Raw genomic sequence first — 21,863 nt, forward strand, 5'->3', positions numbered from 1 at the left:
GGAATGTTCGTTTTCTTGTGAAGCATATCCATTTGATCAATAGCAGAGAAGATCAAAGGATCCATCAGAATATCACTGTTCATATATCCATAGAGAAGAAATCGATATCGTTTCTTCATAGAAGACAACAATGATCGATAGATAGGAACTCCAAACTCATTTCGATCCACTTCTGAAATCACAGTCACTTTCTTGTGAGTAGCATAATCCAAAACAGCATCACTTTGTGAAAAGATGACAGGTTTGATTCGATAGTACTTCTGATATAGTGAAAGCATATCAATTGTTGTCTTCACCTTCTCTCTCAGATGAGGAGAATCATCAGTAATAGGCACGGTTATAAGGTATTTCTTTCCACTCTTAATTGAAGACCTCGCTTCACTTCAACAGGAAAAGCAACATATTCTTTCATTCCCATTCGTGATATATTGATCCAGTTTCCATGATTCTCAACAGTTGAAATAGATGAACGAATTGCGACAACACCTCACACTTACGAAAGAGCCACAAAATCAAAGAATAGCCACCAGATTCTTTCTATCATTCTTTCTTGTAATACAAAGCATAATTGAACACATCAACTCATTCCTTCTTATTCGGATCTTGTTGCATTATTGGGCTCTCTTATTCAACATTCCTATTCAAATCATTAAAAGAATGGTTTTCATCTGTCCTCAGATTATGCAAAACCATAACATTCCCGCGATTCCATATACCATATACCATTCTCGTTGATATGGGTTCCATTTGTAGCAAGGGAAGTTACGAGAACATATCCAAATCGAAAGCGGGAAAGGAGAAGCCTGCAGACTTGGACACAACGATGCGCGATGGTAATTCCTTCTAAACTCCATTTATTAATAGAACCCCGTCCACAAAAGACGTTACAACGAACCCAGCCGTCTCAACGGCCTGTAGAAGGTGATCATTCCAAGAAAGCGTAGTTTTGTTTCGTTCTTGTTTTCATGCTTAGAAAATATGCTAGTGAAGGAGAAGAAAGCGTGGAACAGATTACTACTCGAACTCTTGATGGAGAGTATCCTTTGGCTGAGGAAGTTAAGCTTCCAACCAATGTGACTGTAGAAGAGTGTTATTTGGCCATTTATTTAATATGTAGGTGGTTATACACGAATTTGGTCTATTTTGTTCAAGAGATTTCTTTGTTGTATGATTCGTATGGTTATACGTGTATATTTGATTGTAGTATATCCGATGAGTGCACAAGCCAGACCTGTCCGGAAATGACAGCAGGTCCTCACTATACTTATCTGTGGACGGATTCCAAAGGTTCATCTCCTATTGAAGTACAATTGGTCCTCATATTTTCCTTTAGATGACGGCAAATGAATATGTGAACACTCTATTCCAGTATATCTCCGATCTCTTCAAACGGCCCCCATTTAATGAGTGCAGAAATGGCTCATTTCCACCGAATTATGTGGACACGGTGAAGGTGCTTTTCAAGAAGTTGTTTCGTGTTTATGCCCATGTTTATCATCATCATCTTAATGTACGTTCTATGTATAAGAATGAGTCAAAAGGAATTCGTTGTTACAGGAGCCGAAGCTCATTTGAACACTTCTTTCAAACATTTCGTGCTATTTGAAAGACAGTTTCATTTGATTAGCAAGAAAGAGGAATTGCCTTTGCGGAAGTTGATTCGTCGACTCATTCAAGAGGAAGAAGAAGAAACGGCTATAGATACAAACGAAGAGAGTGGATCCATTCGACGCGTGGATCGTCGATTAGATGATTAGTTGTTAGCTCTAGCTGGTTGTGTTTGTTGCATAATGGAGTATAGTTAGAAAGGAGATACACATGAAAGGTGTAATACACTATGAAGGAGTTTTGGTGATTTCAGTTGGCTTTCAGTATGACAGGTTTCCAAATCAATATTATTCTCCCTTGGACATAATATGATTACGCTAACAGGAATAATTGGATGGATTCTTGGATTCGGACCCTCTATTGCACCTAATTCTTTTGCAGCGTGGTTCATGAGTTGGTCCTGGAGACATCAAATGTTTACATGGCTTGTTTCGATGCTTCAGAGTGCAGCAACGTTAATGTGTCTTTTCTCTCTTTGTTACAATAATCGTTGCTTTCCAGCCCTTCTCACTTTCATTGTTCAAACAAACATACAAACGATTTGCAGCCATTCTTGCTCTAGAGGTCTCATCAGCATCAATATCTTGGCAATTGTGAATGGCGTATAACAGACGCTCTCGACACACTTCCTCCGAACTATACGCCGGCAAATCCAGCGTGAAGAAACAGGTGTGAGACATTGGATAGTTCTTATCAGGATACCTTCGATCCATCTTGTTGATAGTGTGTTTCATTCGGAACGACTTCGAACTACACCTTATTCATTCCACAGTTCCTTACTCCAAAGGAAGACGACTTCTGCCCCACACAAACTTCAAATACAACTCGCGCTCCTCATCTGAGAAACTGTTCAAAACGTTCCAGAAGAATTGAATGGCAGGCGACTTCTCCGTGAAGCCCTCACCATACTCTGTGTTCATCTTCAACAAGCCCACATTAATGTCAGCTCTTCCTACCACAATCACCTTCAACTCGGATGGCGTAAACAGCTTCAAGAAATGACGTGGGATTTGGGTTGAGAGTCCTCGGTCTACATTTACATTCATCCAACACACTTACAAACAGCATCCATCTGAGCATTCCACTCCTTCAAACGATACTCCTGTATCATTTCCACATAGTGGAGTCGTTCAGCCCATGGCACAAACACATCTTGACCACCAGGGAACAGCTCCACAACACGTCCATCTACCGACTTCACCGTGTATGTCAGATTCATCTGCTTGCACAGCTCGCCCCACATTTCCTCATCCTCCTTCTTACCCGAATCCAGAATCGTTGCTACTCGATTAGCGAACTCCTGGTCCACAGCCACCACATCGTCCACTGTCACTTCCAGACCTACGAGTCGCTTCCAGAATGACTCCGCCACATTGATCGCCAACGGTGTCTGCGAGCGAATAGCAATTCCCATCAGTTTGCCCAAGAACTCAAACATCGCAATACAAGCAGGAGTAGTACTCGTCGGATTGGGAACAAAAACGTCTCGATTCTTGCCAACATCATTCCGACCATTAGGAGACAATACAAAGAGAGGTAACAACGGCGACTCAATCTCCTTTGCAATCTCCGTGTAAGTTTCACGGAACAGACCTCCCACATCATCTCCATATTCTCCACGGAATTCCACATTTAGAGGCTGTTTTTCGTTACGCAACTTACCTGGATCCACTTTGTTCACCTGCTGGAAGAGCTGCCCAAACAGAGTGTAGGCAGCTTGCGAATCTGGCTTATTCTTCTCCTTGAAGCTCGCGGCAGCTCGACGATCCAGAGATACCATCACACGACCACTATAGTTCGACTTCTTCAGCGCCTAGAAGTCATACCCACACATGATTGCTCACATCATTCAACCACTGGTCTTTCGTCACTCGGAAGATTAGTCCACGTAACTGCCGTAAGTTCCGAGCCAACGTAGAAGCTCTAGAAGGAATCCATATTCCTTACTCCTACCGATCACTACAAGAGATGTTGACAAAAGGCAAACACTCTCGCAACATAAGATTCAGACGCTGAAGAACATAGAATCGAAGCTGCAGTTGAGAGATGGTGAAGTCCGTCAAACGACCATACTTCATGAGCATGCGATCGTTAGGGACCAAATGGCCTGGGAAGATTGTCATAATGTCCAAATTGTTCATATAACAGAACTCACTAGCCAATTCGACAAGTAACCGATCTGCTTCTAACGTCCACTTACTGCTCTGAGGTAACACTAACTCATTCTTAGCGAGCATTTCTGCTGTCAAATACGACAAATAATCATCGGAGAAATCGGGCAACACATGCAGTCGGAAGCCCCAGCGTTCCTTGTTGCGTTGAGCAGCTTCGAATGATTCTACGTCTCATGTGATCTACATCGCTTACCCAAATCTGGCTTGTGGTTGTTGCAAACAGAACAACTACGTTGCGTGTAATCATTACGTGCTGAACAATACGGACAGGTCCACGGCAAATGACGGGATGAGAGCTGCTTCTCATCCTCCAAGAATGCATTCATAAACCAATTTACTCGCTCTTCCTTTTGTTGCTCACTTGCTGCCTTGTTCTGAGAATCGATAAGATGAGCTGTCTGTTGATTCAATTCGTTCATATGTGCCAACACATAGTCTGCTGCCATTTGCATGTCATCCATTGAAGCCTCCAGAGCCAACACACACACATGAATATCGAATCCCATTCGACTCATCTCTCGAGCTTGACGTAATCGCTTCTCTGGCACTCGCTTCAACCACTGGACCGACTCCTCTTTCGTGCTCTCACTCGATACATACTCAATGTCTAGTGGAGCTCGTGTGTACTCAGTTGCACATAGCTTGCAAGCCACCAATTCCACCATATCGCCAGCATCAAAGAAACTTACTCCTGGCATCAAGATCTGCTTGACTGGAAGATTCCGGAATGCAACTCCATAAAACTGCCCGTTGACTGTCACAGAGAGCGTATGAGCAGCGAAATTCAATGTCAACTTCACCAAATCATTCTCGTGCAGTGGAGAACAGAAACTCTGCTTACGACGATTGAACCAGATACTACCATTCGCCTGCAGACCCCAAGAACTACTATCCTGACCAAGGAAAGTCTGTTTACTCATCGAAACTCCACTGATACCAATAAAGAGATTGGACCGAGCAAGCTTCCGAATACAGAACAAGAAACTCGCAATGCCTGAAGACACACACTTATCAGTGGTCACACTCCACCAAACACCCTGACTACGGTAGCCAATGATCGTAGCATCCTCATTGTATGCAAGCACTGGACAATCCCGAATCCAAGAGAGTTTACTCGCCTGGAAGAAGGGGAATTCGAGATAGAACTGACTGGTAGCAGCCCGAGTGGTTATTTGCCCATATTGGTTACCACTTACTAGTAGGATAGGATTGCGTGATTCAACACTCGGGAACACAGCAAACACATCATCTTCTGCTGAACAGCACTCCTGATCAAAACGCAAAGTGATGTTGGTGGCGTTGGGACATATAACTTGTTGGCGATGGAGCAGATCATTGTAAGGATGCTCGCTCTGGAAAAGCTGGCTACGTCGCAATCGTACCAAGATTCGCAACATAAAGTCCTCCATGATCAGCTCCAGTGGAAGAACACGACGCTCTCGATTCACTAGTGCCTCCATCACGACAGCTACACTCGACAGCTTGCGGAAATATGGCTTGCGAGAGAGAACGGTCATCACAGCATCCGTTTCTGAAGCCATTCCCTCCTTCCGACTATCATAACACATCAACGAAGCACTAATCAACACCTCCAGAATCGCCTGGAACGATGGAGAGTACACATTGTTGTCTTTCTGCTGTTCATACAGCGTGTCTGCACACTGCGTAATATCCAGTAGAAGGTTCATCACTGGTTGTGTCACTGCATTGGTACGCATCCGTCGCAAAACCATACTCACATGGTCCAGGAGAATCATACGCTGATCGGCAGAAGCACTGAAGAAGTTAGCCATCAATCCCTGAAGCAGTTCTGGCTTGAAGATAAAGGGAGTCAATCCTCCCATCGACTGTGATGGGTCATCTCGAATCTTAGAGAATGTATCGAGCATCCATCCCACCTGCTGAAGACTTCCCGAAGACTGCTCGTCACCCTCACCCACCAGAGTATATACCAAGTTACTGTTCGGTGGCTGGGAGGATGAAGAGACATAGAAGTGGGAGATAACACTTGCAGATGTCCAGAAGGTATCTGGTGTTGGCAGCACCTCATTCGCCTTCTCTACAGCCTGTGCTTGTCCCAACATCAATAGTGACCTGCGAATACACACGTACTCGGAGAGTGCTGGAGGTTGAGTTCCCTTACTTACAATCATTCCAAATGCAGCAAAGTCAATAGGAGGAACCATTCGCCAGAGCGTGAACTGATCACCTGATGCTGAGGTGAATACCTTCATTTGATCATAGCGTGTTGGATGAGCAAAACAGTCGAACTCCTTATTCTCGAACTGTTGACGATTGAATACAAAAGTCGGAGTACTTGGAGGTAATGATAACGCAGCACCCTCGCCAACCTTCAACACAGTTGCCAGCGGAGATCCTTTTACTGCCTTCGGTAGCCAGAAACTAACGCCTCGTTCAGGATAACGAGCAATCAACTCATACTCAGTAGTCTGCGCTAACGGCAGCATCTTCTGAGCTTCCGATAAAACTGGCTGAGACAGCAACGAGACTTCATAAAGCATCGTATCCAACACACGACGAGAGAAAGATTTCAACCAGAACAAGAAACGCTGTTTGGTAATCTCTTTAGCATCCTGAGTACTTGCAATAATACTATCCACTTTCGCTACTTCGGATTGCATCACTGAACTGACTTCCCGACGTAGAATCTCCAAAGGACCCGAATCCTCCGTGTGACTCTCACTAATACGGATGAAGGCAGATAAGAACGATTCAAAGAGATTATCACTTGAATCCATGAACAAAGATGTCACACTCAACTTATCCTTGCCCTGCTCCTTTGTACTTTGAGCCAAAACATTCAACAAAGCAAGTCGACTATATGCAGAAGCCAATGCCTTGGAAGTTATACTCAGTTCTTGTCGAATTTCAGGCAATGTACTATCAGTAATATCAGTGAACTGAGTACGCCGCTTCGTTTGCACACTCTTGAATTGAGTCTTGATATCATTCACAATCTCATAAGCCGGATTATCTGTAGCCGAATCATTACCGTATACATTGGCCACAGACATCGTCTTTCCTGGTTTCACTTCACCTACAACCATCAAATCAAAACAGCCATTCACATTCCAGCGGTATTTGCCTTCACTACCCGCATCCCAATGGACGACTACGCCCTTGCTTAGATGAGTATCCCAGTTCCCAATTCCAATCACCGTACCAAAGCCATTTCCATCCTGAAGACCCCACTTCCAATGAGGACCTCGACGCACACGTGCATTCACAGCAATCATACCTACGGCACGACCATCTCCATGAGTACAAGGAGGAGCCTCGAATCCTCGCTGCAGACAGCATGTCCACGTATCATTCTCCAATGTACCTGGGTGTCGAGCTCTATCCGATTCCTTCATGGAAAACTCTAAGGCTTCCAGCTCCGCCACATACTTGGAAAGCTCTTCCTGCATACTCTGTTCCTTTGGATCCGCAATATTACTTTCCAGATATTCCAGTGCCTTCTCACGATTACCATACAACAGAATCAACTGCTTACATCGTTTGCCATTGAATCCCAGCTTCTCCAGACCTCGTGCTTCTGTTAACAGGATTTGATTAATACTTGATTCATTCTCCCGAATCCATCGTCGAGCAGCCTTCTCACTCTGACCTTCCACATTGTTCAAAGCCATCACACACCACGAATAGGGAACATGCAAGTCATTCATCAGATTCAGAATCACATCTTCATTACTTGGCTCTGGAGGTCCATCAAGTGTGACCGTACCAATTTGACGTGCTTCGGCTTCTTGTACCACCTTACAACGCAACTGCAGCGAGGAGATAAACACACTTCCTACACAAGCTGCATCACAGTCTGTACCCACTAGGAACGTTGAATCTAGGGACCATCGATCATCCACAAGGATTTGAGCCGTCGGCATCGTCGCTTGCGACAATTCTCCCTGTTTCTTTCCATCCACATACCACGTCAAGATATGTTGGGGCGTATTCACACTAAGGATGATACGATGGAAGCAATTGTTGCGAATCACACCAGGACTCGAATACACACCAATTCCACAAGATCCATCTTGCCTCACATAGAACGCACCAGGATGTGTGTTTGTAGGATCTGTCTGCAATAGGCATGTGTAATCACGAGAAGCAAAATCAGGAAGAATTACATCCATTACCACAGACCAAGTGTTTAAATACACTCCCTCTCCCATACACAAGAATGGCTGAGACAGTTTCAAGTAGTTGCCTTTGCCCAATCGCAGGATCTGCTTCTGCGTCTTCATCATACTCAACTCACGCCACACACGTGAACCCACAACCTCACACTTGGCATCGCCTGGTTCACTTACCGACTCAAAGAACATCCATTTTCGAGCCACACCAATCGAAGCCTCCTCTTCCTCCTCCAGATCCATAGGAGATCGCGACTTCTGACTTGATACGGATCCTCGAATTGATTTCAGTGTATCTGTACGTGTCTTGGCAGCCTGAATCAAATCGGTCAGCGTCGCTGTTCGGTTGGCACCACACAAAGCACATGTTAGGGCATCAGATTTGTTCGGGAACTTACAAACATTGCAACGACGCATTCCCACAGGAAGTGCTGGTGGCCATACATTCACATTGTAATCTATCTTTTCAGATACACTCAGAGATCCACGAATCGACTCCCATGCTTGTAGCTTCCACATTCCCTCAACAAGATCTGATCGCTCCTTCAGCACATCCACAGCAGTACCAGTGTACTGAACAGGAAGTGAAAGATGAAGGAAACTGACAATCGATCGAATCACACTTAGCGACACGTGAGGAATGGCTTGTGGATACTGCAAAAGCTCCATAATTGCATGCATTGCCAACTGCTGCAACTTGCAGAAAATCGAACTAGTACGGACATGACGATTCAATTCATTCGGATTCAACAAATGCTCAAACGAATCAAAAGCACGACCCAACAACTGATAGTTGTCAATAGGCACACGACTGGTGATGAGTGTTATCTCTCGCATATCCCGTACCCATGCTAGTTCTTTGCTACCTGATAGCTTGATGATGCAGGCACCGCCCCAGGCGTACTCACGACGACGGTCCCGGAACATCAATACACGACCTTCCTGACGCAGTGTTCCTACTGTCACCGCAATTGGTGAGTCCACCGCCGGCACGGCAGGGAAACCAGCATAAACAGCCGTACATCCAGCGAGAATGTAGAGTCTATCGAGGGCCAAAGGTTCAATGGGCTGGCGAAGCAGCTGCTGGATGATAAGGGCAATATCAACGGACATTCCAAGACATACAAATACCAGAGAAGAGAAAGGTGTGTTCCAGGTAGACACTGTTAACAGACTCCACACAAGATCTACACATTTGGATGCCACCAGTCTGCAAAAATAAGGAGCTGGAATCAGCGTACGACTGGGTCCATATGGAATCACAACGATACGACCCATGGAACGCAAAAGCAGTGCAGGTAATTCGTAATTCTCTGTTTGACGTGGAATTCCTGCAGTGAGAAGCTTAAGTATCTCTGGATGAACAAACTGGCGAAGAATGAGAGATACTGTATCTGGCTGAGAACGCGGCAGAACGAGAATCAGTAATGAAATGAGATTCTGGAGGATTAACAGAATTGGTGTTGTATAGGGCATATTGTCCAGATAGAGATACTGACAACTAGATGAAGTAGCAATCGTCTCCAACAAATGAAGGATTTGAACAAAGATGGGGAGGAGAACACTCAGAGAAGTGGAATCTGCCAGCGAATTGATCAGACCATCACTACGACGCGCACATACCAGCAAGAGAGTGATAATCTGATTCATATAGGTGAAAGGAGGAGCTTCAGAATCTTCGATCTGTTTTTCAAGAGTCCAGAGCATGTGTCGAATCAATCCAACGCTGCCTTCACGCATGCTCCGAGGAGATACATTGTCCCATTCATCAGACACACAACGATCTCCCACAAACTGAGACACTACATATAGTTCACGCAACAGAAGCTTTAGGAATTGGTTGGAGAATTGAGATAACTCAAGCTGTTCGCTGCATGTGCTGTTGAACAGCAGACTCGCCAACATCCATGCTGCATAGCGGACCTTGAGACTTGATTCCGTAATGACATTTCGACTGCTTCCCACAGCAGGCTTCAACACCACAAGCGATGACACAGAACCAACAGCCAGCGATGTGACTGTGAACTGAGGCGTGAAGAGAGTGGTACGGGGATACAAAACAGGCAGAGAAGACGAAAAGCCTATCTGACCCTGAATGTTCGATCCGCATCCCAACACACGAGATCCATCCCAAATCAGAGTGCTTCGCTCACCCAGAGCGATAGCCCGCACAGTCACATTCAGTAGTCGTTCCCAGCTGAAATGGTCCATGAGAGACCCGTCTCCTAACTGACCCTGATCATTGGCACCACACATAAACAGACTGCCTTCAATAGTTACAATAGCCGAATGCTCTGATCCAGCGTACACGCCTGCAATCTGCTCACTTTGGATTTGAGGAGGTAATGGAACTTCCGTTAACGTGGTTACCGAGGCCGTAATCCTCGGATCCAAACCTAGCTGACCGCGGGAATTGCTTCCACACACCCATAGATGTTTGCGAGAGGCGAAAAGAGAGTAGTTGTCGCCAGCAGCCACAAATTGGATTTCTTTTCCTTCCAACGCAGGAATCACCTCAGTTAACTTGAGCTGGGGTGAAGTCACACTCAGTTGGCCTTCGCTGTTGCTTCCGCAACCCAACACCGAACCACTATTTGTCAGAAGTAGCGTATGAGATCGTCCACTCGCCACAGAAGTTACACGGTAACCACTGATCGCTCCCATCATAAAGCTCATATCATGACACTGACCTGCACGACCACACTGGTATTGACTGTTGTCTCCCGTTGAAAGCACCTGACCACTACTTGTCAGTACAAACAGAGAGTCTCCCGCAGGAGAAGCAACGATTGTACGAAGGACGTGTTGTGATGAAGAATAGAAGACAGAGGGTGCCTGATTTGGACGCATCTCCATGATTTGTCCATTCTCCAGTAATGCATAGGACGAAGAACGAGTGAGTACAGCACTCACCACATGATCGCCTACGTTAGTATGATCCCAGAGATGATCAGTTGCAAGATCTCGCGATCGCAGCGAGTTGTTGCTATCTGCATAGCGAACACCTGCTGCATACAAAACTGATCCATCGGCCGGCTGTGGAGTAGGTGTGATTCGTGACGAATCGAACAAATACTGGAAGGACCATAACTGAGTAAGTGACTCCAACAAACCTGATTGTTGTAACATCACCGCATCCGATGGAGCATATGGAAGAGCAATCGAGTAGATCACATCCACACGCACCTGATCGGTTGACTTGCTATCGTCCACCTTTCGCATAGCAGAATGAATGATGGAGGCAAAAGCCTTGCTGACTCGCTCCAAATACACTGGAGATGAACCTTCCAACCCGGCAATGAAGTGCGTTTTTAGACAACCAGAATCAGCCTCTTGAACCTCCAAAATGTTAGTTACTGATTCCGTCAAATCACCACGGATAATTGCATTGTTCACACGGGACAATAGCGTCGCAAAGTACTCGAAGGAGAGAGCCCGATTCTCAGCCACAGATGATCTGCAAGACATCGAATCCACCAACTGCTCCGTCTTCGGATCGTCCATCAAAAACTTCTTCACCATGGTCAACAATACATCACTCACAGCGTCTGATACTTCCTCTTCCTCATCTTCATCTTCCTCCAACTCATTCTCGTTCTTCAACAGTTGATAGGTTTCAGTAAGGGAGCCTGGGAGTTCACTCAATGATGGAACGAACCACATCGGTTGCACATCCAGCAAGAACCGACATCGTTGCAAATAACTCTTCTCTAAGTCCTCATAATGCACATTTCCCTTCTGATGAGACTGATTTACTGCCTGAAGGAACTGTAATGCGAGAGTGTACGCTCCCTTCACTGCTGATCCAGCGTCCTCTCCCTCATAAATCTCCTTGTAACAGTTGGGACAATGCCACATGCACGCCGCAACAACATATCGTAGAATAGTGGCTACTGCAGGATCTGCGCTTACAAATCGCTGTTGGAGTTTGTTTAGTTTCCTTGTCTTGGTGATCTGTTCGTACCACTTCTCATATGCCTCATCTCCTGACAACAGACCCAAACACTTCGTACGTACTGGATCCTGTAATTCGCGATTCAATCCACGTGAAAGTAACGGAGAACTCAGCCATTTGGCTGTCTCCGGCTCAATCTCCACTACTGCAGTGTCTGTAGGTTTCTGTTGGATCAAGAGACTTGTAACAGCTGTAGCAAATGCAGTTGTTGTTGCACAAGCATCACGCATCCAGACAAATGCTTGGTTCATCATCAGTTCATTCCTATCTTCTAGGAAACACATACATTTGTCAAGCGAAATGACGAGAGAAGACAATACTTTCAATAGACCACGAACTTCTGTCAGTATGTGAGAATACACCTTATCAAGATCGATTCCTGCTTCTGTCATTACACGAGAGGAAGAATATGCACGATGAATGAGAGAATACAACACAAACATAGCATACCGAAGAGACTTGTCAACAGGAGAAGAGTCTAAGAAGTGAGCTACCTCCATACTGAGACTGTTCTCCCATAATATAGTATTTGTTGACTGTTCCAAGAGAGTCAGGCAGAAGGAAAGGAGAGGATTGCATAGCTGAACAATGGCTGTAGATAGACCAGTCAGTCGAGTGAATGCCGTCACATCACCATTGATCGTTTTGTTATATGCCTCATTGAAAAGGGTGTGTAAGATGTTCAGAATTGTATTCACACCTCGAGTAAGACCAGAAGCATTAATCTGATGATGTTCCGATGTGAGACGCTTCGTATAGGGACCAAATTCATTCTGAATTCCCTGAAATAGCCCAGACAAGATGGATGTAATGGAGAGACAGTTCTGGAGAAGATCGCCCTGGAAGACGAGACGCTCCCAGAGTCCATACTTGTCAAGTCCTTGAAGCAGGCCGAATATTACATCGAGAAGTGCATAAGAGCCAGCGCTATCCTCAAGCTTGGCCGCTTGATAGAGTGACAGTACCTCTTGAAGAAGATGTTCCAAAGCAGGAAGCGAGTTACAGAAACAAGAAAGTGTGGCGAGTGTTTCAACAGTCTCCTTCTTCACTAGCGACATGGCAACACTGCTACTGTCAATATTGAGAATCCCTATCAGTTCATTCAATAAAGGTATAGGTGAGTCCGTTCGAATGAGAAGAGAAGGCACAGCCAGACGGTTCGTATTGCTGACATATACAAGTTGAGCATGCAACAGTTGAATAGCCTCGTATAAAAATCGACACACCATCCCATCTTCCAATCGTTCTTCAATTCCTCGACGACGACGCAAGGTATGTTTGGTAGGAGCCAGAGCCGGGGAACTGTTTGTCAATACCACCGAATCGAGTTCACCCAAATCAATATCCAAATCAATCATCTCATCCTCAACAGCTCCTTCTCGTTCCATATCCACCACATTCTGCTCTCGTGTATCTGATTGTTTCAGAATGGGAGTCGAAGTCGGAGGACCTGGAAGGGAGTAACGAACTCCAGAACTCATGAGATTTCGGTTGCTCGTTCCATTGAGGCTACGACTACTGACATGAAGGCTGCTAGTACCTAGAAGACTGCGATTGCTCAGTTGTTCCACGTTGTTATTCGGTATACCATTACTGGGAGGACTATTCAACACACAGTCATCTTTAGGTTCGTTGAGCATACTCCTGCCAGTGGAAGGTTTATTCAGAACACTGCTACTAGTGTTAGGTCCATTCACCACACCCTTCCCATTTAACAAATTCCGTTTCGATGCCAATATCGCATCCAACTTCTTAGTTGCCTCTTTAAGTTTACGACGTGTTTCCAACGCCTCTGCACTCTCCTGCACAACCTTAGCTGCTTCTGCATCTTCCCTTCTAGCAGCTTCCATCGCCTCCCTTTCAGCTTCCTCTTTCTCCACTTGTGCTTCTCGGACAGTTTCTACCTCGGTCTGCTTCTTTGCATCGTCTGCCTCCTTGGCCTGTTGATAATGATCCAAATACCTCTGTCGCAATAGATTCACTATACTGAGTGTATTCCGCAAGGAAGCATCCGTTACATTCACTTGGAAACACTGTGATAAATCACAGGGCGTCGTCCGATCCGAATGAACGTACTGATATTGCTGTACAAAATACTGTTGATTACTGTATGACAAAAAACCTAGCAAAACTCCACCAGCCTCTTCGGAAGTCATTTGCTCCGGATTCGAGACTTCGCGGACACACGATGAAGGATCCCAACTGTCCAACACAACACGCTCCTGATCGGTGAGCTCCGAAACAACAGGTAACAAGTCCGACAGCGGCTTGCGAGCGCATAGGAGGATAAAGTGGTCCTCAGCAATCGATACGTCTTGAACAATGAGATTAGGTGTAGGAATGAGATAGGGTTCCATGATGGTTTTGGTATCCACATCGAACTTGAGGTGAGTGTTGTCACCCATCACATATACACGATTTGCAGCCGTAATAAATGCAATGTTATGGCCTCCAGCAACAATACGGGACACGCGACCTATTACCTCCGACAAAGAGAGCTTCGTGAAGGTAAAATAAGCGAGATCCTCCGTCAGCGAACCACTCATCCACACCTCACCCTCCTCACTCAACACCAAACTACACTCGGCTCCTGCAGTTATATTCATGACACGAAAAGGAAGATCGATATGAACAGGAGTGGATGATTCGATGGAATATGGCAAGCCCAGCTGACCTGAGTGATTGTTACCACACACCCACAACTGACCTGCTTTCGTAAGCATCAATGTGTGATAGTCTCCTGCAGCCACAGCTACCACATCCATCATACAAGACAGAGGTACGGGATACGGCACCACCAGACCTTCACCTGTCACTGAATTGTAGTCATAACCACATTGCTTGAAAGTATTGCTCCCCCATGTTAGCACATATCCCAATGAGTCCACCAACACAACATGACCTGCTCCACAGGCAACATGTGCAGCACGACACAGTTCAGGGAGGATCACACGAGATGGTTCTGAGGAATAAGCAGCCGGACACACCCAACCCAACTGCTGTCTATCATTCGCACCATAACTGTATAGAAATCCATCCTTGTCAATCAACATCACTGTACGACTATTGGTGCTACAGCTTAACTCGGTTACCTGGATGGTAGTCACCAGTTTCTTTTGATAGATCAAATCACCACAAGCAGGCATTCCACATCTTCCTTCCAGATTGCAACCACTTACAAATACATCACCATTGTTTATGAGGATAGCGTTGAATGCAGGTCCTGCTGCTATCTGAATCACACGCCCCCCAGGCTTCACTGCATGTTTCACATAGAGATCGTCCTCCTGACCTATATCGAACAACTGACCATACTCATTATCACCTCGACATACAATCGACTGCTGAATAATGTCCTCATGCACATACCGCTGGAGGAACTGTAGCGTATCCTTCAGATTCAGATGTACCTCCAATGGACATTGCAAGATGGATAGAATATTCCCGATTACAGCATCGGTAGTTCCACGAGCCAATGAAATACTCAACTGACTACGAAGAGCATCCACAAATTGAGCGCTCCTATGAATTATGGAATGACCAAAATCAGACTGTTTATCGGAATTCAACACAATATTCCCCAAGAACTCCTGAATGCGAGAATAGGTATTATGAACAACTGGAGGCTGCGTCACCAGAGAGAGAGGAGGAATGTTACAAAGAGTTGAAGACACTTCAGGATACATCTATATCACACCAACAAACTAGAACTACAATATCGAAAAAATCCTTATAGGATTGGTTCGCCAGTTCGAGAACCTTTAACGAGAACGCGCTAAACGCTGTGACAATATCTTCCACTTGCTTTGGAATTTCAACATGGCCTGCTTGCTTTTCCCTCGAATTTACAAAATAATGTGCAACTTGTGTCTCTTCATCTCAGCGCTACACACAATTCTTACCTTCTGTCTTGGATTTGACCTCCTTCAAATGCTTTAAATACTGAGAACAAAAATAACATACCAAATCTGATTGAAAACGAAGGTATTCCTAATTCGTTACAACAAGCAAATGAATCGACGATAGATCGAATTCCTGATTCTTTAACAACTGATTGTTTAAGAGAATGGAGTTGGGACAAGATACTACGAACATTTCCAACAGGGATGAGCCATTTATACGCTTCAATCGATTGATCGACATCGGCTGTGAGCAGTTCAGGTTTCTACACATCAAAGAAACATTCTTTTGCAACCTTTTCAGTTCCACTACCAGAAGTACTCTCAGTTGGAGGCAAATCCTGTACCATCCATTTTTCCTCGTATAAAAATGAAAGGACATCTTAAAATGAAGACCTCGAGACACAACAACCTGGTTTCTCTGCCTTCAAGTCCAATGCCTTCTCGATGAATACAGGATCAAAAACACATTCCTATTCCTAAGATCCCTATACCTTCTTCCAACTTCACCAACAGTGCTGATTGTTTTTTTGATTTCATCTTCTGGAGTAGACATAGTAATCTTACTTTCCGTAAAACCTTGTCACTTCAGATTCTTATAATCTATGAAGCCAGTGTACCGAAACGCCGTTTTGGTAATATACTGACTATCATTGATTAATCATTAAGCTTCATAATAGTTAATATGAAATCAACAGATTATTACATACAAAATAATAGCAACCCACCTTCTTTCTTAACAATAGCAACCCATCTTCTTTCTTAACAAACACAAGGCAAAGGCAATAGGAGGTCAACTAATCATTTCTTCAACTTGAACATCTTGATTTCCTTATCCTCTTTCAACTTATTCAGCACCTCTTCTGAAACATCTACAGTTCAAACTCCCCTATGCAATTACCAGCACCGTGCTTCAATGCTTTCAATCCAGCCAATGCTCCTTCATCCACTGTCGTACCTGATGCAGTTAGTACACCCAATCCCGATACTCGCAACTCCGTCATATTCTTTAGTGCATTACTGTGGAGACGAAGTGTGGTCAGTGCCGGTAACAGACGCAGATCCGCACGACGATCGTTCTGCTCCATTAGATCCATCAGACCACAACACGCCTCAAAGCCAAACTCCATCGAAGTCAAGGCAGGCATATCTATGATAAGAATCCTATATCAGATCTACCCTTGACAGCAATTGTCGTCACATTGTGGAACGAAGCATTGCCAAACACCAACGTCTCCAACGCAGACAAATCTTATATCCAATCCATCTATCAACCATACCTGTCAGTTGGAGGCTCTCACACCAATAGAAACAGTTGCTGTGCTGATCAGGATTGGCACTTGCAGATCCAAAGGTTAGCGTCTTCAATGCTGGCAAATCTACGTTTCAATTACCTCTCTCATTGCTACCAAACAGCTGGCACTTCACATAATCACCACAAGCATCTTCCTCGAATGTAATCTCCTCCAAAAGAGGACATGACTCAATACACAATGTCTTTCCGGCTCCCTTGATTGTGTATTCCTTCTTCAGATACTCCACTCCCAGCACAGCATCCACACACGCACTCTTCTCAAAAGATAGAGTTCGCAATTTTGGCAATTCACAAATCCGAAGTGTTTTCACATATGGCAAGGCATTAGCTTCAATTGTCAAGCGACGCAAATTGTGGAATCGAGCCAAATCAATAGACTTGATATTCGAGTCTGCAAATCCGCCAGATTTGAAGCACAATGCAGTAGTTCGGTCTGAAGCAGCCTCCAGTTCTTTGGGTGAAGCCACAGATACAGGTCCCAGTCCTTCACCATCGATGGGCAACTGCTTGGTACCAGCTCTTCGTGAACTGCCAAAACAAAAACAGCCTGAAGACTTCACGTTTTCAATCTTGCCTGTATCACGATGAATACGACGAGTCCCATCCACACATACATCATCAACAAATTCTCCTTCCACTATCAACATTCCCTCAGGGTTATAGAATTTCCCGTGACCATTCGCCTTATCATTCATCCAGTCTCCATCATACTGGAGTGTACGACTAGGATAATAACTGCAGCCAGGTCCCTGACGATGTCCACGCACAAACTCACCTTTGTAAACAACCACATTGCCTTCAAACTGCTTTCCCTCTCCCTGAGCACATGGACCATGAGCTCCAAAGTCTTCATACTTTCCCTCATACACTTTGTGATTGGCGCTATCGTACTGAATCATAGTAGTATCTTTGAATTCCTTAATGACACGCTCCTCAACACCATCTCGATACATGCATACACGAACAGGCTTACTGTTTTCATATTCTGTGCCACGACCATCTCGTATCACTGTCCCATCCTTAAATCCTCCCATGAACACAATCGAGCCTAACACGTCCTTTTCAACGAGCATACGGTTTCCATAATCGTCATCAATAATACTCTTCAAACCCTTTGTACCGTTGACCCATTCACCCTCATACACGATCTCTCCAGAAGCATCATATTCAATACCATATCCACTACGAACGTCTCCAGAATACTCTCCTTTAAACACTCGTTTGCCTCCCTTATACTCTTGACAAAAACCACAACGTTGGCCTTCTTTCCATGTTCCTTTAAATGTTAGTTGACCATTATCAAAGAGAGATCCTTCTCCATCAATCAAATCATTCACAAAGTGCAACTTCATGACAAGAATCGAATCTGAGTTTAAAAGATCTGCTTCCCCGTTTAACTTTCCATTCTCCCATGTACCCTCTAGAGTGTACTCTTGACCATCCTTCTTGTAGATAATGGTTCCTTTCCCGTTCAATTCTTTATTCTCCGTTGTTCCTTCCTTTGAAACTACTTCATACCCTTCCAACACTTTGTTTTTGGCAGGTCCTTCATTAACTACAGAATCACCTGCAACAACAATAGTATGTACATAAGTCACCAAGGATATCCATAATCTATTCTTTGAAATCTTCTTTGAACCTAAGTAGTTCACTGGCTCAAGAAACGAAGAGTTGCCAATCCTAGAGAAAAACCGTGATTCTCAAACAAACAAAATATCCACTTGGTTGTTCCCTCTTTCGCCAATCCCCTCGATTCACTAGAATCTTTTTCATGGTTAGATCACGATAAGAAGCCAAAATACCGTAGGTTGACCGACTGGTAATAATCAACTCATTCGTGTTCGACAACAGGTAATTATCCAATAAAGTACAAATCATTCCCTCCGATCTCTTATCTGTGTTAACATCCCGGAACGAGTGACTAATTTGACAGGTAGTTGTCACCACATACTCAGGATGCCGTTTCTTCAAATTACTTCGCACATCCTGATTGTCTGCAGCAATGAACCATCGAATAGGTTTGTCCGTCTTCGTCTTGGCCAGTTCAGTTTGTTGCTCACCATAAAAGTTGAACATTTCCACGTCATCCTTCAGCATGAACGTATTCAGACCCTCATCGCCTGGCATATGACCAGTACGAATCTGAATACCAATCCAGTAATAATCTCTCCAATGCATCTTTTCCTTTTCTTCTTCTACTATAGACAGAATGTCTGGTTTTGTTTGGATAATCCGTGTGTAGATAAAATGGAGTACCATCTTCCGAATGTCATTTCCATCTCGCAACTTTGGATTGATTACAAAACCATGTTTATTTAAAAACTCACTATACATACCAGAACTGGTGAAGTAGTCTACAAACTTGCACGTTGTGCGCAGAATAATATTTACATTTGGTGCAGTAACTAACTTCTGAGGTAGAATGCGACAAGAAAGTCCCGAGTTTATCGATCCCTTTAGAGTCAGAGCTACATTCACATCCAACAGCATCGCTCACTCTCATTATAGAGATAATAATCAGTTAATGGTAAATCAAAATACTGAAGAAAAGCGGGATAACGATACACTACACTTAAAACGAAAATACAATCCTACTCCGCAAACGACGGTGCGTTACCCAAGATAGTACAATTGCTTCTGATAACGTTGCCAGCATATTACCCAACCCAGATACTACCGGCGAAAAAATGATATACTTTGGGGAATTACCTGGATACAAACGCAACTCCTCTTGTTCTTGAATCCATTCCTTTAAAAATTTCTCTCGAAGTTGCTCCTTTTCCAATAATCCACGTTCATAGGCATTAAGCTTTTTTGCCTTGCTTGTTGGAGCTACAGAAGCGTTTAGTAACTTATTAGGTAAAGCTGAAGAAGAATTTAACGGTTTATCACGTAATGGATCAACAATAGATAGGGTTGATACAGACGTGTTCTGAATCCTATTTATGTACACACCCCACTTCGTAACGGTTCCTTGAGAAAACTGAATCAAATAGACTCCAGAAAAGAAAAAGAGGATGACTCCTGTAATAAGGATAAGATACAGTTGTCCTCCCATTGATAGAGAACAAAAGATAACTTAGAACAGATAACAAATGGCGCAAATGGCGCAAAGAGTGACGAATGCAAAAGAATAATCGGATCAGATAATGTTTCGAACAAATAGGTTCGATTCAGAGAGTGTATTTCACACAATTTCTATTTATGTAGAATGAGACTGCCTGATCCGAGAAGAAACAGGATGATAATGCTCCTCAAAAGGTGGCTCTTTAAGAAACTGACTATAGTACAAGTCTTCTTGTTTAGAAGGATAATAAGAACGACGATCATAAGTCGGATGACGACAACAGATACGTTGCAAACCAGTGAAACTAAACAGAAACAAGCAGCAACGGACCGTCCATCGTTCCGTAACTAACAACACATCTTCTTTCAAAATGTCCTTTAATAACCAGTGAATGACTTGTTTTGCGACAAGTGACGTTCCGAGAGCTCTGTAAAGAAATGGTCTCGCTACCGTTAACTATACTCAATCACCAACAGAGTCTCTACTCCAGGAACCGCTGTTAACAGATAGATCAGAATCACCCATACAATAGTCTGAAACCAAAACGATGCATTCGAGACGAAGTGAGACAATCCATCGATCCCCTGTAGCTTCGAATACACCCAGTCACGCGTCATCGTAAACACGCCATCTGTTTCTTTACGAACCTTTTGAATGGCAATAGTTACGTTATTCTACATGAGAGAAATGTAGTACTTCCAACTATAAAAGACTCAAATTCTTGTTGTGTTTCTGACATTGTACTCAAAACATCGTCGCTTTGTTTTTTGACCTCTTGCTGCTGAGAGAGAATCTCCTTTTGGTTTTGCAGCAATGTATCTTGTGTCTTTACGTTGTTGGCTCTAACCGCTCAAAACTACGTAACAATCCAACAATTCATCCTTAGTTTGTTCTACACTCGATATTAAGGTAGTTGTTGTCAATTCCATCTTCTTTTGCCACATCTTCTTATTAACCTCAACCCAAAAACAAACCAGAAACTCCTGATAAAAACAAATACTGTCAGCATGATTCACAAATTGGGTATAAATTTGAAGAGCAGAATCCGGCAAGAGGGATGTACACGTTTTAATCTTCTTAGCTTTGCAAATAAATTTCTTCCTTCCAGCATCGTCCAAAAAGCAATTCATTACATCCCAAGCAAATCGCAAACGCGATTCCTTGTTTGCCTCATCGCAGGAACTCTTCAACTTTGCAGAAGCTTCCTAGAATTTAAATCAAAAGATATTCTTTACCTCCCAACATGAAGGATTCCCGCTGGAAGAAATGCGACTATTCCATTCAGCTATCCCTCGTTTTGCCTTTGTTTCATAACGTTCTAATCCTTCTGAGTCCACATCTACTCAATCACGCCTCCACTTCGATTCAAACCCATTTCCAAGGCAAATGCAGAGGAGAAGAAAGTTATGAGAAAAAGAAGGATCATGGATTCGTTCAACCTAGATGATTGTGATCGAATGCATTCTCGTATAAACACCTCCTATCATTATCCATGGATCTTTCGTATCCTACATGCATAATGGAAGACACAGCTATGAACTCTGTGTCTTGTAATCTCAACAAACATTCGTAAATATAATTGCATTAAAGGATTAATAGACACGAGCCTTAGGTGGAATAGGCTTGACCTCGTTTTCATCAAGAGTGTTAGTGTGGACAGGTCTGTACAACAGTTTGGTAGTTCCATCTCC

General features: G+C 44.0%; 7 protein-coding genes across 7 annotated transcripts; 1 reads left to right on the plus strand and 6 right to left on the minus strand.

Annotated features, from left to right (window-relative positions):
- Positions 1 to 736: 736 nt before the first annotated feature.
- JH06_2933 (kinase activator-like protein) lies at positions 737 to 1,757 on the plus strand (the record flags this gene model as incomplete). Its single annotated transcript, XM_014671231.1, has 7 exons — positions 737 to 833; positions 865 to 940; positions 974 to 1,087; positions 1,118 to 1,165; positions 1,205 to 1,304; positions 1,334 to 1,510; positions 1,542 to 1,757. The coding sequence occupies 7 exons, from the start codon at positions 737 to 739 to the stop codon at positions 1,755 to 1,757; spliced, it is 828 nt and encodes a 275-aa protein (XP_014526717.1).
- Positions 1,758 to 2,063: 306 nt separating this feature from the next.
- On the minus strand, positions 2,064 to 3,749 carry JH06_2934 (hypothetical protein; the record flags this gene model as incomplete). The annotated part of the gene is given in 5 exon segments (XM_014671232.1): positions 2,064 to 2,358; positions 2,389 to 2,638; positions 2,668 to 3,421; positions 3,435 to 3,531; positions 3,562 to 3,749. 5 exon segments carry the CDS (start codon positions 3,747 to 3,749, stop codon positions 2,064 to 2,066), a joined length of 1,584 nt encoding a protein of 527 aa, XP_014526718.1.
- A 197-nt stretch (positions 3,750 to 3,946) lies between these two features.
- JH06_2935 (hypothetical protein) lies at positions 3,947 to 16,346 on the minus strand (the record flags this gene model as incomplete). Its single annotated transcript, XM_014671233.1, is given in 9 exon segments — positions 3,947 to 15,413; positions 15,444 to 15,577; positions 15,606 to 15,763; positions 15,794 to 15,833; positions 15,855 to 15,881; positions 15,897 to 16,037; positions 16,063 to 16,172; positions 16,203 to 16,263; positions 16,296 to 16,346. The coding sequence occupies 9 exon segments, from the start codon at positions 16,344 to 16,346 to the stop codon at positions 3,947 to 3,949; spliced, it is 12,189 nt and encodes a 4,062-aa protein (XP_014526719.1).
- A 245-nt stretch (positions 16,347 to 16,591) lies between these two features.
- On the minus strand, positions 16,592 to 18,657 carry JH06_2936 (ATPase; the record flags this gene model as incomplete). The annotated part of the gene is given in 6 exon segments (XM_014671234.1): positions 16,592 to 16,662; positions 16,692 to 16,940; positions 16,970 to 17,041; positions 17,071 to 17,169; positions 17,185 to 18,612; positions 18,624 to 18,657. 6 exon segments carry the CDS (start codon positions 18,655 to 18,657, stop codon positions 16,592 to 16,594), a joined length of 1,953 nt encoding a protein of 650 aa, XP_014526720.1.
- A 104-nt stretch (positions 18,658 to 18,761) lies between these two features.
- JH06_2937 (hypothetical protein) lies at positions 18,762 to 20,163 on the minus strand (the record flags this gene model as incomplete). The annotated part of the gene is made up of 5 exons (XM_014671235.1): positions 18,762 to 18,785; positions 18,816 to 19,573; positions 19,603 to 19,671; positions 19,701 to 19,778; positions 19,815 to 20,163. The coding sequence occupies 5 exons, from the start codon at positions 20,161 to 20,163 to the stop codon at positions 18,762 to 18,764; spliced, it is 1,278 nt and encodes a 425-aa protein (XP_014526721.1).
- Positions 20,164 to 20,624: 461 nt separating this feature from the next.
- Positions 20,625 to 20,911, minus strand: JH06_2938 (hypothetical protein; the record flags this gene model as incomplete). Its single annotated transcript, XM_014671236.1, has 2 exons — positions 20,625 to 20,846; positions 20,876 to 20,911. The coding sequence occupies 2 exons, from the start codon at positions 20,909 to 20,911 to the stop codon at positions 20,625 to 20,627; spliced, it is 258 nt and encodes an 85-aa protein (XP_014526722.1).
- Positions 20,912 to 21,014: 103 nt separating this feature from the next.
- JH06_2939 (hypothetical protein) lies at positions 21,015 to 21,598 on the minus strand (the record flags this gene model as incomplete). The annotated part of the gene is given in 3 exon segments (XM_014671237.1): positions 21,015 to 21,377; positions 21,408 to 21,514; positions 21,532 to 21,598. 3 exon segments carry the CDS (start codon positions 21,596 to 21,598, stop codon positions 21,015 to 21,017), a joined length of 537 nt encoding a protein of 178 aa, XP_014526723.1.
- Positions 21,599 to 21,863: the final 265 nt, after the last annotated feature.

Source organism: Blastocystis sp. subtype 4 (genome assembly GCF_000743755.1).
Source record: "Blastocystis sp. subtype 4 strain WR1 chromosome Unknown seqid_0181, whole genome shotgun sequence".
NCBI lineage: Eukaryota > Bigyra > Opalinata > Blastocystidae > Blastocystis > Blastocystis sp. subtype 4.